Source organism: Sus scrofa, chromosome 3, assembly GCF_000003025.6.
Source record: "Sus scrofa isolate TJ Tabasco breed Duroc chromosome 3, Sscrofa11.1, whole genome shotgun sequence".
Taxonomy (NCBI): domain Eukaryota; kingdom Metazoa; phylum Chordata; class Mammalia; order Artiodactyla; family Suidae; genus Sus; species Sus scrofa.
The window spans coordinates 32,070,982-32,087,411 of NC_010445.4; the positions used below are offsets into that span (position 1 = coordinate 32,070,982).

At 51.4% G+C, this 16,430-nt stretch overlaps 1 protein-coding gene across 21 annotated transcripts in view; it reads right to left on the minus strand.

The window, feature by feature from the left end:
- The window catches only part of CLEC16A (C-type lectin domain containing 16A), a 220,211-nt gene that overhangs the window by 132,849 nt on the left and 70,932 nt on the right, over window positions 1-16,430 (minus strand). For all 21 annotated transcript variants that reach the window (XM_021086617.1, XM_021086621.1, XM_021086630.1 and 18 more), the window contains 2 exons: window positions 13,994-14,123; window positions 10,261-10,361 (listed from right to left, as the gene is read on the minus strand). In XM_021086617.1, the coding sequence (XP_020942276.1) occupies window positions 10,261-10,361; window positions 13,994-14,123 (231 nt within the window). The remainder of the gene's footprint in view (window positions 1-10,260; window positions 10,362-13,993; window positions 14,124-16,430) is intronic.

Consider the following 16,430-nt stretch of genomic DNA (forward strand, 5'->3'; position numbering starts at 1 on the left):
TGGCCTGGGAAGCTGTGCTGGGGCGTCTGCACTCCAGCAGCCCGCGTGCTTCCTGGAGGGGTCAGATCCTGCGCCGCCCCCGTGAGTCAGAGCCAGAGCGGGGCTCCCCTGCCATGGCTCCCACCCAATAAACTCAGGAGGCCCCGCTGACCAACTGAGAGAATCCCACAGAGAAGAGAAGGGTGTGGCTTGGCGATGTCAGGGACCAGCTCCTAAGCTTCCTTCCCCTCCAAGTTCTGGTGTCTGGATCCTTCCTCCTTAGCGGTGGCCCCCAGTTGGGACAGGCATGGAAAAGACAAGACCTCGACCAGGGCAGCGTGGAAAGAAGCAGGCATACAAACCTGCAACAAAGAGACCACAACACTGCCGGGTAAATAATGGTCAAAAGATGTTTTTCTTTTGGGCTCCTTGGCTGGAGTTGTGCAAGCATCGCCAGCTTTGGAAAACTAGAGACCAACTATTTCGAAAGCTGACCAGATGTTGGGCCAATTTCCAGTGTACTTCCAGTTCTGATTATGTGTCAGTCAAGACCCAAAGTGCTATTTTTGCCAGTCTCTGCACGGAGAAAGCCCCCCTTTTCCTCATTACCTTTTGGCCTTTCCCATACCTCTCATCCATGTTCCAGTAACTTCTCAGCAAAACAAAAAACGCAAAAAGCCCAAGATTCCTGTTGCGTAAGCAATGATAAGTGAAAGGGGCAGGTGAGTGGGCGGGAACCCTTAAGAAGACAAAGTGGCAAAACTCACCCCCCTGCCCCGGGCCGGGGCCCGCAGACCTGACAAAGGCGAGGAGGCTGCATATGCACCTACAGACATGAACCAGGCTTCATGACGGGGCCCAAGTGAATCACAACGAGCGCCTTCCTCCCACCGGTCAACCCTTTCCACTGTGGAATGTTCATTTCGGTGCAGCATCTAATCCAATATGATTTACTGGAAGGCCTGAACTGACGTTTGGTTTTTATTAACATTGCTTTTATGTTAAAATTGTCTTATGATGAAAAAATATCGGAAAGAGACCATTTCATGAGGAGCCCTGCTTGGAGGGCACGTATCTGGAAACGAGGGGCTGCAGGTTAAGTGCAGCAAACTGACTGCTGCCAAACCAGAACACCAACCAGCTGCTCCCCCCACCCCCCGCTGCCCCCTCACCAAAGACAGACCTGTACCCGCAGGCTATAAACCCAGCAGCATCGCCCCCACAAGGCAGTTTCCCCGGGGGTCCCGCAGGCACCTGGGCCTCGGGTGCTGAACTTGAGCTCCGCGGCCTGCTCCCCAAGTGTACTCCATAGCCCACATTCACTGGTTCTGGAAATGGGCCACCAGCCACACCTGGGCAGGAGCAGTGCCCTGGCATCGTTCCTCCCCTGGGGCCCCTCCCACCCAATCAGGCCACGTCCCCCACTCCCAGCCCCAGTCCTCCCCTGGTCTCATCTTAATCAATGGCCACACACAGCTGCCCAGGCGTCCCTTTCACTCAAGCCCCACATCCAGTCCGACAGCTCATCCTGGCTCTGTCTCCAAAATACATCGTAAAACCTTCCAATTTTCTCCATCCCCACGGCCAACATGTCATAATTCGACCCACATTATCCTTGCTGGGGCTACTGCAACAGCTTCCTAACAAGCATCCCAGCTTTCCCCCTTGCAACTCACTCCCTCAGTGGCCAGAGCAATCTTCCAAGAACGTCCATCTGATCGTGTCAATCTCCCACTTAAAAATCCTTTCGGTGTTCCCCGCTGCACTTGGGATAAAATCTAAATTCCTTTCTGCGGCCTTCAAGGCCCCTTACGATCTGGTCCCTGCCCACCTGGTCCACCTTACCTTGATCTGCTTTCTGCTCCTCAAACCTGTAAGCTTTTTCCTACCTCAGGGCCTTTGCATATGCTGTTCCTTTTACCTGGAGCACTCCTGCCCCAGACCTTTGCAGAGCTGACTCCTTCTCGCTCTTCAGGCCTCAGTTCTGATGTTCATTCCTCAGAGAAGCTTTCCCGGATCATGTTAGCTGGTGACCCCTGTACCACCACCCCTGGTTCACTCCACAATCACAAATCATACACACACACACACACACACACACACACACACGAAAAGTCTTTCTTTCAAGTTGTTCCCGTCATGGCACAGAGGAAATGAATCCGACTAGGAATCATGAGGTTTCGGGTTCAATCCCTGGCCTTGCTCAGTGGGTTAAGGATCCGGCATTGCTGTGAGCTGTGGTGTAGGTCACAGGTGTGGCTCGGATCTGGTGTTGCTGTGGCTGTGGTGTAGGCCGTGCGGCTGAAGCTTCGATTCCATCCCTAGACTGGGAACATCCATTCGGCCCTAAAAAGAAAAACAACAACAACAACGAAAAAACGCCCGTCATGCTGCCTTCACCTCCCTCCACAGCAGCCACACTCGCTGGTTCACCACTGTGTTCTCCATAAGAACCACAGGGCCTGGTGTCTAAGAAGGGCTTCAGAAGTATTCGTCAGAAGGGACAGTGAATAAGTAAATAAAAGCATTTGCAAGCAACAGAAGAAGGAATTAAATTCCTCTGAATCCAGAGTCCCACTCTTTTAGGAAGACAGAGACGGAGGCCCCCAGCAGGGCTCAGTGGGGTGGTCTCCCCAGCCACCACACGGACCAAGGAGTGAAGGAGCGTGGGGTGCGAGCCACCACTTCTCTGCTCCCCAACACATGGAGGGGCTCCCAGAAGGAAGCCCGTCAGGGAAGCCAGCAACCTGTAAGGCAAAGAGCTCGCCCACGAGCCCCCAGCCTTCGGGAGCCCGGCACCTCCGCCCACGGCGATAGCACCTTCCCTGCGGAGCCCCTGTGAAGGGAAGGACGGGCAGCGCGGGCGCGGGGTGGGGGATGGGCTGCCACACAGCTGAGAGGCACTCAGCCAGCAAACTTCGGCCGAGTGCTGACCGGCTGCCAGACGCTGAGCCCAGCTCTGCAGGAGGCTGTCGGCAGAGATACGGAGACCAAGCTGCCCAGCATGGGAGGGAAACCATGCAGAGCAAGAGCAGTATAAAAAAGTGTCATGGGAACTTCATGGAAATTAAAAGCATCTGCTCTCCCAAGAGCAGTGGCAAGAAAATGGAAAGACCAGCCACAGCCTGGGAGGAAATCTTTGCAAAACACATCTGATAAAGGACTTGTGTCCGGAATATAAAGAACTCCTGAAACGCAACAATAAGAAATGGACAATCTATTAAAAAATGGGCACAGGATATGAAAAGACACTTCACCAAAGAAGACATGCAGGTGGCAGAGTAAGCACTAGAAAAGCTGCCAAACACCATTAGATACTAGGGAAATGCAAATTAAAATCACAAAAAGAGAGGAGTTCCCACTGTGGCGCAATGCACTGGCTGTGTCTCTGCAGCGCCAGGACTCAGGATCAAATCCCAGGCCTGGCACAGTGGGTTAAAGGAGCCGGCGTTGCCGCAGCTATAGCGTAAGTCACAACTGTGGCATGGATTCGTTCCCTGGCCCGGGAACTCCCTATGCTACGGAGCGGCCAAAAAAGAAAAAAAAAAAAATCACAAAAAGACACCACCCTATCTATACCTGTTAAAATGAGTAAACTACAAAAAGTGGCCATGCCCACTACTGGTGAGGGTGTGAAGACGCTGCAACTACATGGGTGGTGGGATGTGAGGTTATACAGCCGCTGTGGAAGCCAGTTTGGCAGGTGCCGAAGAACAAATATACACCTAACATAGATTCAGTTACTCTACTCCTCAGTATTTAGCCATGAAAATGGAAACACATGTCCATACAAAGACTTACACACAAATGTTCATGGCAGCTTTGTTTACGATGGTCACAAATTGGAAACAACCCAAATGTCCACTAACAGCTGAATGGGGAGCAGGGAGAGTTCCCTGGTGGTCTCGTGGTTAGGATTCGGTGCTTTCACCACTGAGGCCTGAGGTCGATCCCTGGGCTGGGAACTGAGATCCCACAGGAAGCTGCTGCTTGCCATGGCCAAACAGCAAAACAGAGGAGTGGGTAAGCAAATTGTGGTACATTCATATTCCTACAGAGGAAAACTACTCAACAGTAAGAGGAAAGGAACCACAGATGGTTACGACACGGAAGAATCGCAAAACAATTATGCAGACGGAAAGAAGTCATACAAAAAGAGAGTATAGATTTTGCAATTCTATTTACATAAAATTCTAGCAAGTGCAAACTAATCTACAGAGACAGGGAGCAGTTCAGTGCTGCCCAGGGAGAAGGGTGGGAGAAGAGAGGGACAGGAGGGTGACAAAGGGGCAGGAGAAAACATTTGGGGTGAAGGACGTGAACGCTGTCTTGACTGTGGTGATGGTTCCATGGTGTGTTTGTGCCTCAAAACTTATCAAACTGTATACTTTACGTACGTGCAGTTCACTGCTTATCAATTACACCTCAATACAACTTCTTTTTTAGGTGGTATAGCTTCCAGGAGTTCCCTTCACGGCTCAGTGGTTAACGAACCCAACTAGGAACCATGAGGTTGTAGGTTTGATCCCTGGCCTCGCTCAGTGGGATAAGGATCCGGTGTTGCCGTGAGCTGTGGTGTAGGTCGCAGATGCGGCTCGGATCCCGAGTTGCTGTGGCTCTGGTGTAGGCCAGCAGCTGCAGCTCCGATTCAACCCCTAGCCTGGGAACCTCCATATGCCACAAGTACAGCCCTAAAGAGCAAAAAAAAAAAAAAAAAAAAGTATAACACCTTCCAGCCAGGAGGGATTGGATCTACCCTCCTGATTCAAGCAACTAGAAAAGTAGGCAAACCATATAAAACAATGGTTATGAGGCACTGGACCAGACAACAGGCAACACGGGAGAGTGACCCTGAGAGAGGGCAAACAAAAGCAAGGGCCCAGGGATTGCCCCAGGTCACAGTCACGAAGCCCAGTTTCTCTGAGATGAAGGCAGAGGCTTCAGCTCAGAAAGGCCAAATGGCCAGAATCCATAGGCGTGAGGACCGGGGAGGAGGGAGCTGCCCAGATCTGCAGCGAGTTCCTTCTTAGGCTTCGGCTAAGTTCTGCGCTGTGGGGAAAGCAAAAGGCCTGCTGGAAGGAGGCAGGCAGAACAATCCCAGAGCTCACAAGGGGCTGAGAAGAGCTCGTGTTCCCACCCTCCAGCATGGAAGGACCACCCCGTCGTGGCTCATCAAGTAGCATCCCAGGAAGGGGACGGCCTCGGTACTGGAGTCAAGTGAGCCTGAGACTAAAGGCTGCTCTGGACCAGCACCATCAAAGCTTAAAGCAAGTCTCTAAAAGGAACAAACCAGGAGTTCCTGTCATGGCGCAGCAGAAACGCATCCAACTAGTATCCATGAGGATGCAGGTTGGATCCCTGGCCTTGCTCAGTGGGTCAGGGAATCCAGCGTTGCTGTGAGCTGTCACAGACGAGGCTCGGACCCTGTGCTGCTGTGGCTGTGGTGCAGGCCAGCAGCTGTAGCTCTGATTCAACCCCTAGCCTAGAAACGTCCATATGCCATGGGTGTGACCCTAAAAAGAAAAAAAAAAAAAAAAAGGACCAAAGCAATGCCAAGTAACTCCACCATGTCCCAGGACAAAACCTAAAAATACTGTAAAGAAGAAAGAATTCAGCATCTAGAAATGTAGGCTTCACAGTAACTGTCAACCAATCAAAATACCAGGCACGCAAAGAAAGAGAAGAAAAAGATGATCCAGAGCAACCAGGAGAAAAATCACTAATAGAAATATAGCTAGAAATCACAAAGATGATAGAACAAAAAGAAATCGGAAGGGAAGTTATAAGGTATTTTAAACTGAATAAAAATTAAACCACATAGAACAAAATTGATTGCATGCAGCTAAAACTACAGCATTAAATTCTTATTTTAAAAAACAAGAAAAGTTTAAACATCAATGACTGGTACGGATAGGGTATGACTGAAAAGGAATAGAAAAAGGGAATTTTTTGGTTGATATAACTATACTGTATCCGGATTACGGAGGTGTTCACACAGATCCATAAATATGCTAAAATTAACAGAACTACACACAAGACTTAATTATGGTGTTAATTTTAAAAGTAAAATAAAAGAAATTGAGTCGCTTAAAAAAAATCAATGATCTAAAGCTTCCTTCCATCTTAAGGAACTACAAAAAGAAAAGTGAATTAAATCTGAGGTAAGTAGCTGAAGATAAGAAATAAAGGACAGAGGAGTTTCCACTGTACTTCAGTGTGTTAAGAACCCAATACAGTGTCTGTGAGGATGCAGGTTCGATTCCTGGCCTCACTTAGTGGGTTAAGGATCTGGCGTTGCTCTGGCTGTGGCACAGGTCAGCAGCTGCAGCTCCAATTTGACCCATTGACTGGGAATTTCCACAGGTGCGGCTGTAAAAAGAATGGAGACAGAAAGGAAGGAAGGGAGAAAGAAAGAAAAATAATTAATCAAACCAAAAAACAATAGAGAAAAGTCAGTGAAACAAAAAGAAAGTTCTTTGAGAGTACCAATAGAACATAAAATTGATAACTCTCTAGCCAAACTGATCAGGAAAAAAAAAAAAAAAGAATAAGACCTAAACTATCAATATACCATGAGTCAGGAAGTGGACATCAACATAGATCCTACAGACATTAATACGGTAATGAAAAAATTAATAAACAAGTTTATGCCAATAAATTCAACAGTTTTAGATGAAATGGCAAATTCCTTAAAAGACATGAGCTACCAAAGCTTGAGCAGAAGAAACAGATAAGCTTTAATAGCTGTATCTACAAAAGAAACTGAATAGTTTAAAAGCTTCTTTCAAAGAAAACTCCAGGCCCAGATGGCTTCACTGGTGAATTCTACCAAACAGTAAAGGAAGAAATAATACCAGTTCTACAAAAACTCATCCAGGAAATTCAGGAGGAGGGACTATTTCCCAATTCATTCCATTAAAATGAGCATAACCTGACAGCAAACAAAACAAGAGAATTACAGGATGATCACAGACTGATATCACTCAGGAACACAGATCCAAACATCCTTAACAAAGTTTTAGCCAATCAAATTCAGCGACATGTACAATGTACGTGCCACACGAGGTGGTTCTAACCCAGAGTATCACCTGAAGGCATCAGAGAAAACTTCCTGAAGAAGGTGACTTGTGAGCAGACCCTTGACAGGCAAGCAGCATTTCAATAGGTGGTGAGGAGAGGGCAGAGGAAATGCAGCTAAAAGCACAGATGGATACAAGAAGGTGGCAGACCAGCCAGGAACGAGTAGGTACTGACTGGGGTGCCTGCCGGGCTTCCAAAGAAACAAGCTCCCGTCTCTGGGCACGGTCCCAGATACAGAGCTGGACTCTGTGGAGGCGACTCTGTGCTGTGGGACCCTGACCACCACCACCAGCGCCCCTGAGGATATCACTACAACCCCAGAGCTGGACACACCACCAACCAGGAACAATCAGACTCTTGCCCAAGGATGTGACATCTGGAGGGTTTAGACTCCTAGCCTAGGACCTGATGGGCCCAAATCACGATCCACCTTAAGGCAGATTCTCAGAGCTGGTTAGTTCCTGCCCTTCTCTCCACTTTTCAGCAAGGTCTTGGGTCACGTGAGCTGCCCCAGGGGCCTTCCTCTAAGACACTTCTGGTTAAGTTACTGGGAGGGAGTCTTTTCCGCTTGCAACCCAAAGAATATTGTACCAGGACAGCCGCTCCAGGTTTCTGTGAATGAGTTCAGTCACCACGGAACAATCTTCACAGAGCCAAGGGTCTGTGGAGGGAAGCCGGCGGCATCAGATCAGGTTGGGCGCAATCCAGATATTCAAATGACAGGTACAAGGGGTGGAGTTTAAGGGAGAGAAGAAGGGACCAGAGGTTTCTGAACAGGGGAAGGACATGGTCAACACAGTCTGAGAGAGCAGCACCTGGCAGTGCTACGGGGATTATAAAACGGACTACATTCAACATCCTGTGATAAACTATAACAGAAAAGCATCTGAAAAAGAATACACACACACACACACACACACACACACACACGAACATGTGTAAACTGAATCGCTTTGCTGTACAGCAGAAATTAACACAACACTATAAATCAACTACACTTCAACACGATTTTTTAAAAACCCTACAAAAATAAAATAGCCAAGTGTTTGACCCCTCGGGGCGTCTGTGATAGAGGCCTTTGCAGTGATGTGCTCAGATCTCTCCTTCTCTCACGGCTTTGGGTCTCACCTCCAGCACCTAGCTTGGAGTCAGGCACTGAGTTAAATTCTGCTGACCAGATAGACAGGCTGAACAGAGAGAAATGACAACCCTTGATGACTAAATGCTGGGATCAAAGGAGGGAGAGAGCTAAAGGTCATGGCAGTTTCAACCTTGGTTGGCAATTTCAGCTGAACCAGAAGTGGCAGGAAGTGCGATGAGGTCAGGGTATATTTATGGGGGATGAGGGTGGTGTAGACAGACCGTTTCAAGGTATTGCCCAAACACCTGCAGGGGTCCCCAGCATGCAAAGGGGGAAGGAGTTCAGATCGCAGAGCTGGAATGAGGCATGCACACACAGGGAGGTTGGAGGGATGGCAGGCGATCCAAGGCTGGGACCAATTCTATCAGTCAGGCCAGTCCGGATCATGGAATTCCTTTTACCATTTTTTTTTCTTTTTTTTTTTAGTGCCACACCCACAGCATATGGAGGTTCCTAGGCTAGGGGTCTAATCAGAGCTACAGCTACCGGCCTACACCACTGCCACAGCAATGAAGGATCCAAGCCACGTATGCCAACTACACCACAGCTCACGGTAAGGCCAGATCCTTAACCCCCTGAGCAAGGCCAGGGATTGAACCCACGTCCTCATGTATACTAGTTGGGTTGGTAACCTGCTGAGCCACGACGGGAAGTCCATGGCTCATGGAATTCTGTTTATTCCCAGTAACTGAGGGGCCCTGGGCGCCAGGCCCAGGGCCAGCAGCTGGAGGGGCTTACAGAGGCTGTGGGAGTGAACAAGGCTATGGAGGGAAACACCAGCAGGATTCGAAGCCAGTTATGCTGCTTTTAGAAGAGTCTTGGGCTGGATCTACACAGGTGCATGTGAGCACAAAGACTCACACAAGAGAAGACCTATCGTGACTGGTCCTGTCTCGAGTAGGCCAAGTCTGGAAATAATAGTCTCAGTGTCCTTCACGAAGGGGATGGCAGAGGTGAGGACTAGCAAGAACAGAGCGATTCTGGAGGGATGGGAAGCGAGGTGCTGAGATACGGGGAAATGAGCAAAACCAGGTACACAACAGACAGTAAGGCATGAACCTCCGTTTACGCTGGGGGACGGCTGTAGACACAAAATCACATATACTCGTACTTGGGTCTGTAGAGATACCTTTAAAAAGCCACACCAGAAACCATTCACCCGAACCGCCTTTGAAGAAGAGAGCTGGAGGACAAATGGGGCGTGGAGGGTGGGAGGCTTTTTTCACTCTGTTTTCTCCTGCCAGTAATCGACTTATTTATCATGATCAATGATTTAAGAATAAACACACACTTGGTTATGTGGAGTACTTTCTAAATGACTCCAGCCATGGGCTCTCTTATTAAAACCCACCTCCAACTACCACCCCGTAAGCTTATGAAAAAACTTCTGAAACACCACCGGATGCAGAGTCTCATCTACGCCGAGCCAGCGCTTGGCAGGGGCCCGGAGGAATACTCTTGATTTCTTCTTCAAAGAGATTCTGATGTGGCCGTTTCAGAACTTGCCGTGTCAAGCCAGGTGGAACACACACCAGCGGCTGTTCTCAGAGAGGAAGTGAGTGAACGCATCCTAACCAAACCTGTCAGCTCCGAGGGAGTCGGATCCTGACCGCCCGGCCTCAACAGGGGAAGCCAGAGGACCACACCTTTCTTTAGAAAGGAAGTCTAGGCTGCCACGCCGTCCAGCCAGAGTCTATTTTAGCTCTGAAGCCAGAGCGGCACACCAACTATCATAAAGAGCAAAACCGAGACTACGATTTGACTGATTTCAGTTCTGATGTTAGGAAAGAGGTCGCGAGCCTAAGTCAGCGGTGAACCGAGGGGTCGAAAGCCAACCGCAGCGGGAACAGTCACGCTGGGCCGGCCGGTCAGCACTCGGCCGCGCCCCCCCCCCACCGGTCACCTGAGCAACCAGTTCCCCGGGCTTTAGCCCAGAGCAAAGCACCCAAGTCCGACGGGGCCAGAGGGCGGCGCTGTGGGATCCGCCCCCACCAGAAAGGGGTCTTCCCAGAGAGCGGCTTTCCTCTTCCCCAAGGCCAGCCAGCCAGCCAGGCGCTTACCTTTGTTGTGAGACATGGCGTACAACAGGCAGAGCACAAACAGCGCGTGGTAGTCGTCGTCCGGACTGTCCAGGGCATGGTACACCATATCCAGGAAGGGTCTGGAAGAGGGGGGGGGCACGCATGAGCCGCCTGGCGCCCACAGGGGTCGCCTCTCCTCTCACCTGCACCAGGGATGCCACCTGCCCTGGCCTCCTCCGGCCCTACCACCAGCACGGAGGGTCCGCCACGGGGGCGTCCAGTCCAACCCCAGGCGCTGGGGACACAGACCGTGGAAGTTGTGGTCTCCAGGGGAAAGTGACGAGGGAATGGACCGCTTAGTGGCTCAGCAATCGTTCACCCGCTGTCCCAGACACTGGGGCGAAAGGGCACGGCGTTCCTGCTCCCGAGGCACTCCCAGGCCTGCGGGCACGGCCGGAAGATGGACGCACGGTGCCATCACTTCCAAGTGACAGGAGACGGAAGGAAACAGGGCAACGTGATAGACAAACAGCAGCCCCCAAACAGGTCTGAACGATTTTAGAACGTGGGCGCTGGGGCCAGACCACCTGGGTTCAGATTCTCCTTGGCTGCAAACCCTTGGGTGCGTTACCTAAAAGTTTTCCCCGTCTGTAAGAGAGGTTTAAACCGTCCAGGGTTACTGTGAGGACTCAGGGGAAACGACCCCTGAAAGGCACTTCACACGGGCCCAGGCGCACGGTGCAAAGTGCTGACCCAGGTGTGGCTCTCTGACTTCTGAGGATGCTGGGCGCTCGCCGTGGTCTCTCTGGCAGGTCCTGCCAGGCCATTTCTTGGACCGACTTTCCCAGACTGGAAGGAATCGATATGAAGTCTCTCGCCTCTGCTGCTCTGTGGGTGACATCCACAGAGCGACGGCAAACATCACAAACCGCGCTGCCTGAACACTGCCCTTCCAGGTGAGGGGCCTGGCCCGGACCGACCTTTCCACATGAGGATAAGAGAATGTGCACAGATCTGGCCTGCAGGCAGGAGGCTCTGAGCCTGAGACAGCACGCGGCTGGCCCTGGAGAGCAGGATGCCTCAGCGAGTGACCCAGGGTACACGTTCCCCCTGGAAGGACCCAAGTTACTGTCAGCACCACTGACTGGGGTAGCGAGACCACGTGGCAGAGAAACAGGGAGACTCGTCACTGCATAACCTTTGGCACGTGTTTGAATTTTAACTCCACAAGCGTATTACTGATTCAAAATAGTAAATTGAAAAATGCAAAGAAAAAAAGCAGTGAAATGCACTTGTCACGACATTTCAAATAACCACGTGATACACAGAAATTAAAGGAAGAACTCAAAAGGGAACATTTGTGCTCAGGCTGTTTCTCTGAGGTGCCAGCTCCGCCCCTCCAGATCAGGCATCACCACGCAGATGTGTGAATTGTTTTGGCCATGTGCAAATCTGGGTTTTTCTAAGCTCCCAGCAATAACACTTCCAAACATAAGAGCAGGATAAAGCAAAAAGCCGGCTGCTTGCAATTGGAACTGTATTTTCATTTGGAAATAATACAAATAACCAAACGCCCAGTAGCAGACGGAAGGCTGAGTGGAGGTTTTGTGAGGTGAAGTACTATGAAGATGTTAGCATTTTGTTTACTACGAATACAATGAAATGAAAAAGATACTTGGCGTTGATATTAGAGAAAAAAACAAGAATAAAAAAAACGATAGACCTGGTATGGTATAAGCCATTGAGGGGGAGGCGAGCAAAATTCTCACTCTATTGGCACTGAAAACCGATTGGCAGGAAATGACCAAAATTTTGCTAACAGCTGTCTTTGACTCAGGGAGACCTTTTTCTTCCTTCTTTATACTTTTTAAGGTTTTTTAATATTTTCTGAATATGTATTGCTTTTTAAATTTTTAAAGCTTTTTTTTTTTTTTAAAGAAAAGAAAGAATGTCTTGAATGGTTTTTGGTTTCTTAGGCCTATATTTAACCATGGAGGCAGATATAGCCCATAACATACAGGGAATCCAGGGACAGTTCCACTTTGCGCCATGCTTTCTTAGAACGAGAGGACCAATGTCAAGATCCAAATCACATCGAGGACAAACTGCTCCTCCCTCGCCCTCAGCACCCGGGAGTGGGGGGACAGAAATCCGAGGTGGGGTCTCTGACCACCAACAATACCTTTGCAAAGGAGAAGGCAACCCCCGACCGGCGCCAGCCTCTCCCTGGCGCGTGGGCTCAGAGCAGAGCGCAGCTCTTGCCCAAAGGTTCCTGCGGCCCCAAGTCTGCATGTGGCCTAGCTCAAGGCACAGGATCCGCTTACATTATACACCATGTGGTGGAAGATGCCAAAGTCACCGAAAGTTAAGAAACAATCTCAGTCAGCTCTAAGGAAACCCCTTGCTTCACTAAAACTCAGGAAAAAAAAGAAGTCTCAACCCCAGCGTTCAAACATAACATTTTGGTCTGTGGACTTTTTGTTTTTGACAATACATGGGTATTTTCTTCCTTTAGGAGGGCTCAGTATCACCACACTATTCAAAACACGTGCCGTTCCCATTTACCAGATCCTAGGATGGGGAGCACATGATGATGGGTTCACCTAAAGGCCACCCTAACACCTACCCAGCAGATGCGCTGACGTCAGCCTAAGCACCCCCGCGACAAGTCATTTTTGGTTTTTCAATTATTCCTATTTTAATTAAAGCACCTAAAGGCTGCTTCCCCCTCCCTTTCCGTGTGTTTTCAGGGCTTCAAGTTCATTTTCAGCGCTTCAAGTGTTTCATTTTTTGGCCATCAAACAAAATCAAAGAGGTCCTGGTCAGTAGAACTGACAGTCCACACTGCGCTGCAATGCTTTTTATTCAGCCAAAACTAAAAACGGTTCCCCGTTCATCTGATAAAAATGAATCCTCTTGTTAGTTAACCGAAACATTTGCCACGCAGATAAACAAGGCTTGGAGGAAAAAATCAGTGTGCTTCAACTCTTCGCTTTAAGCAGGATTAATAGCAGGACGGGGCCTCACCGTGGGCGCTCAGGAAGGGAATGGCTTGCAGGCAGACAGGGGCACGTGCTCACACCAACCTGCGGTCGGGAGGTCACTGCAGGCGTCTGTGCAGTAAGGCCTCCTGACGAGGACGTACCTCGGAGACGAGGAAGCCCTCCACACAGTCTGCGGCAACTATGGGAGCAGCCCTCCACCCAGTCCCATCCTGGAACGGGCGGTGCAACCGCAAGGCTGCAGGAAGTGTGGCACCTCCAAGACTTCCGAGGCTGTACTGGGCAGCCGTCGCCGACATGACCTATGAGGGAAGCAGTCCAAGGCAGACGGCAGCATTAAACCCAGCATGGACCGCGCTGGCTGAGTCATGAGGGCAGGCCCTGTGGACGGCGGTGTGCATGGCAGGGAATGAACGAGTGAGATCCAAACGCCCCCAAGGGTCCCTTCCTGAGGGCAGCAGAGCATGGGGGGGGAGCGTCAGGACACAGCCCTGCCCGGGAATGCTTAGGGTGGTGGTGCCACGCCTGGGTCATTCTCCTTCCAAGGGGTGAGCACCGCAGCATGGAGGGCCAGCGCTATCCCCGAGGTCTCTCGAGAGGAGCCGGGCCTCTGGTGGACCAGGGGCTGGAGCAGCCGGATGGCTGCGCTGGGTGGCGGGAAGAGGCCCTGGGTGATCCTCAGTGGGTGCCCAGCCAAGGCACCTCCTCCTCCACCCCAGGCCTGAGAGCAAGCAGCAGCCCCCGCCCCCCGATGGCTGCCCCACAGCTACCTGCTCCACTGGGCACTCTCCAGGCCGGTGGCGGCGCTCTTCTCCTCGTCCGTGGTGTTCTGCTCCTGCACCGAGGTGCCAGCCGCCAGCTCTGGGAGCTTGCTGCGCTCCATGATCACCATCTCTATCTCTGGAACAAACACAGACACGGCGATGAGCCTGCACGGCCCCCGCCCGGGAGGTACAGGCACGCTCGAGCTCGAGCACATCCAGCGACGGGGCTTGAAGGCGGGGACGGGCTCCCCCACAGCCCGCACACTGAGGAGGAGGAAGACAGGGTCAGCCCTCTCTTTCCCTTCGTCTTGGCGACGCCAAGAAATGGGGCCCTGACTCTGACAAGAAAGCAGAGACTGCAATGACGTATCTCAAGATGTTTAAAAAGCGGTTATTGACACCACACCGCCATCCCCGGGGAGCTGAGGAGTGTGGGAGAAAGCGCATGCGGTTAACAGAACCCCCCAATTCCCTGGCAATGTTCTGAAACTGCTGAGATGTCGTTCTCCCGTCCCCCTCGCAGCCGGCAGCGGGCAGAGGGGGCGACCCGTAGCCCCCGACTGCAGCACGGTGCACATTTGCATTTTCAGAAAAAGCTCTGAACCAACCAAGGAAACCGTCCTGCATTGGGGGGAGGCTGCTGGGCTGCGAGGTGTCCCCGTTGCGGGGCTCCCCGACCGCGGGTGTGGATCTTCAAAACTTGGCTCTGGGAACTAAGGATCCTCTTGGCATGACAGTTTCTCAGACTTTCCGTGTGTGTGTGTGTGTGTCTATCTGTCTTTCTAGGGCTGCACCTGAGGCCCATAGAAGTTCCCAGGCCAGGGTCGAATCAGAGCTGCAGCTGCCAGCCCTCACCACAGCCACAGCAACTCGGGATCTGAGCCGCATCTGTGATCCCCACACAGCTCACGGCAACGCTGGATTCCCCAGCCCACTGAGCAAGACCAGGGATCGAACCCTCGTCCTCATGGATACTGGTCCGGTTCGTCGCTGCTGTGCCACGTGGCGAACTCCAGACTTTCCTTGCCCTTGACGACCCTACGGTCTGCGGAGAGTGGCCTGGCGTCTTGCAGAGCGCCCCTCAATCCCGGTTGGAATGACATTTTTCTGATCATAAGACTGGGGTTCTAGGTTTCTGGGAGGAAGACCACAGAGGGGAAGTGACCTTCTCATCACATCTGATCGGGGAACGGGCCCTGGACATGACCTCAGGCTGCAGGAGTTAATGGGCATCATTGTGACGAGTGCTGGTCAGGCTCCTCCACTGGCAAGTAACCCCTGTACCCGCCTCACCCACACTGTTCAGAAGCACGTCCTCGAGTGCAGCCCGCGTGTAAGGAGTGGGGAGCGTCCCAGCGTCCTGAAGGAGGAACAGCTACATAGATTATTCGGAATTCTTTGGAATAGATTTGTCCCCTCCCCCCTTACATTGATTGTAACTTTATAGTATTTATAACTACAGGCATGCCGGCTTTTCAAGAGTTCACTTTAGCTTACTTTGTTTTTACAAAAGACCTGCATTAGTACCTGCTTTTGCTAACTGAAAGAAATCTGAAAAGGATTTTCCCTTTTACAAAAACAGGTGAAAAGCAGAAATAGTATTTGGTGTTGCAGCCGTCACAGAGGCAGGGCACCCGCAGTGGGCACGGCCCCGCCAGGCTCCTTCCCGGGAACCACACTCCGCATCTCGGCATCCAGTCCCGTGGCTTTGAACTGTGTGAGCAGCGGTGCTTTATCTCCCTTGATTCTGTGCATCTGCCGGTCTGGCAGCTTCGCCTCAGGCCATCCCGGCTTAGAGAAGATTTCCCGGGAAGGCTGCACTCTCAGATCTCGGGGGAACCTGCATCTGGATGTTTCATCTTCCCTTTACTGGTCTGCCTGTTTCCCGCCTGCCTTCCCTGACTGGGATGTGGGTTTCCTGAGTCACCACCTTATCTGTCTTACTCTCCACTGGAACTCCGTGCCTAGCACAGGGCCTGGCACCAGGCAAGTGCCCGTTACACACCTCCAGAGTGGACGAATGGATGACGGACTTTGGTGGCAGGCAGGGCCGGCAGTGATTCACGGTGGCTATACTGTGTGGAGCCCCACCCGGTGTTCAATCAGCGTGTGCACGGTGTCCTCACACAGAGGCGTTGTGTTCCCGCTGCCTTTCTGGGACTCTGTGAGGCACGACCTGCTTGGAGCTGTCCTCTGGTCTGCAGGACTGCATCCCCCACACATCCACATGGGTCCGGACCTGGCAGAGGGGGCTCGCTCTCGCCACCTCTCCCCTCCCCATGTGGTCTGGGGCAGAGGCCACGGCCCCCCACAGGGCGACCCCCCTCACACAGGCAGGGGCTGGCCTGCAATTTTTTTTTTTTGTCTTTTTTTTTTTTTTTTTGTCTTTTTATCTTTGTTGTTGTTGTTGTTGTTGTTGTTGCTATTTCTTGGGCCGCTCCCG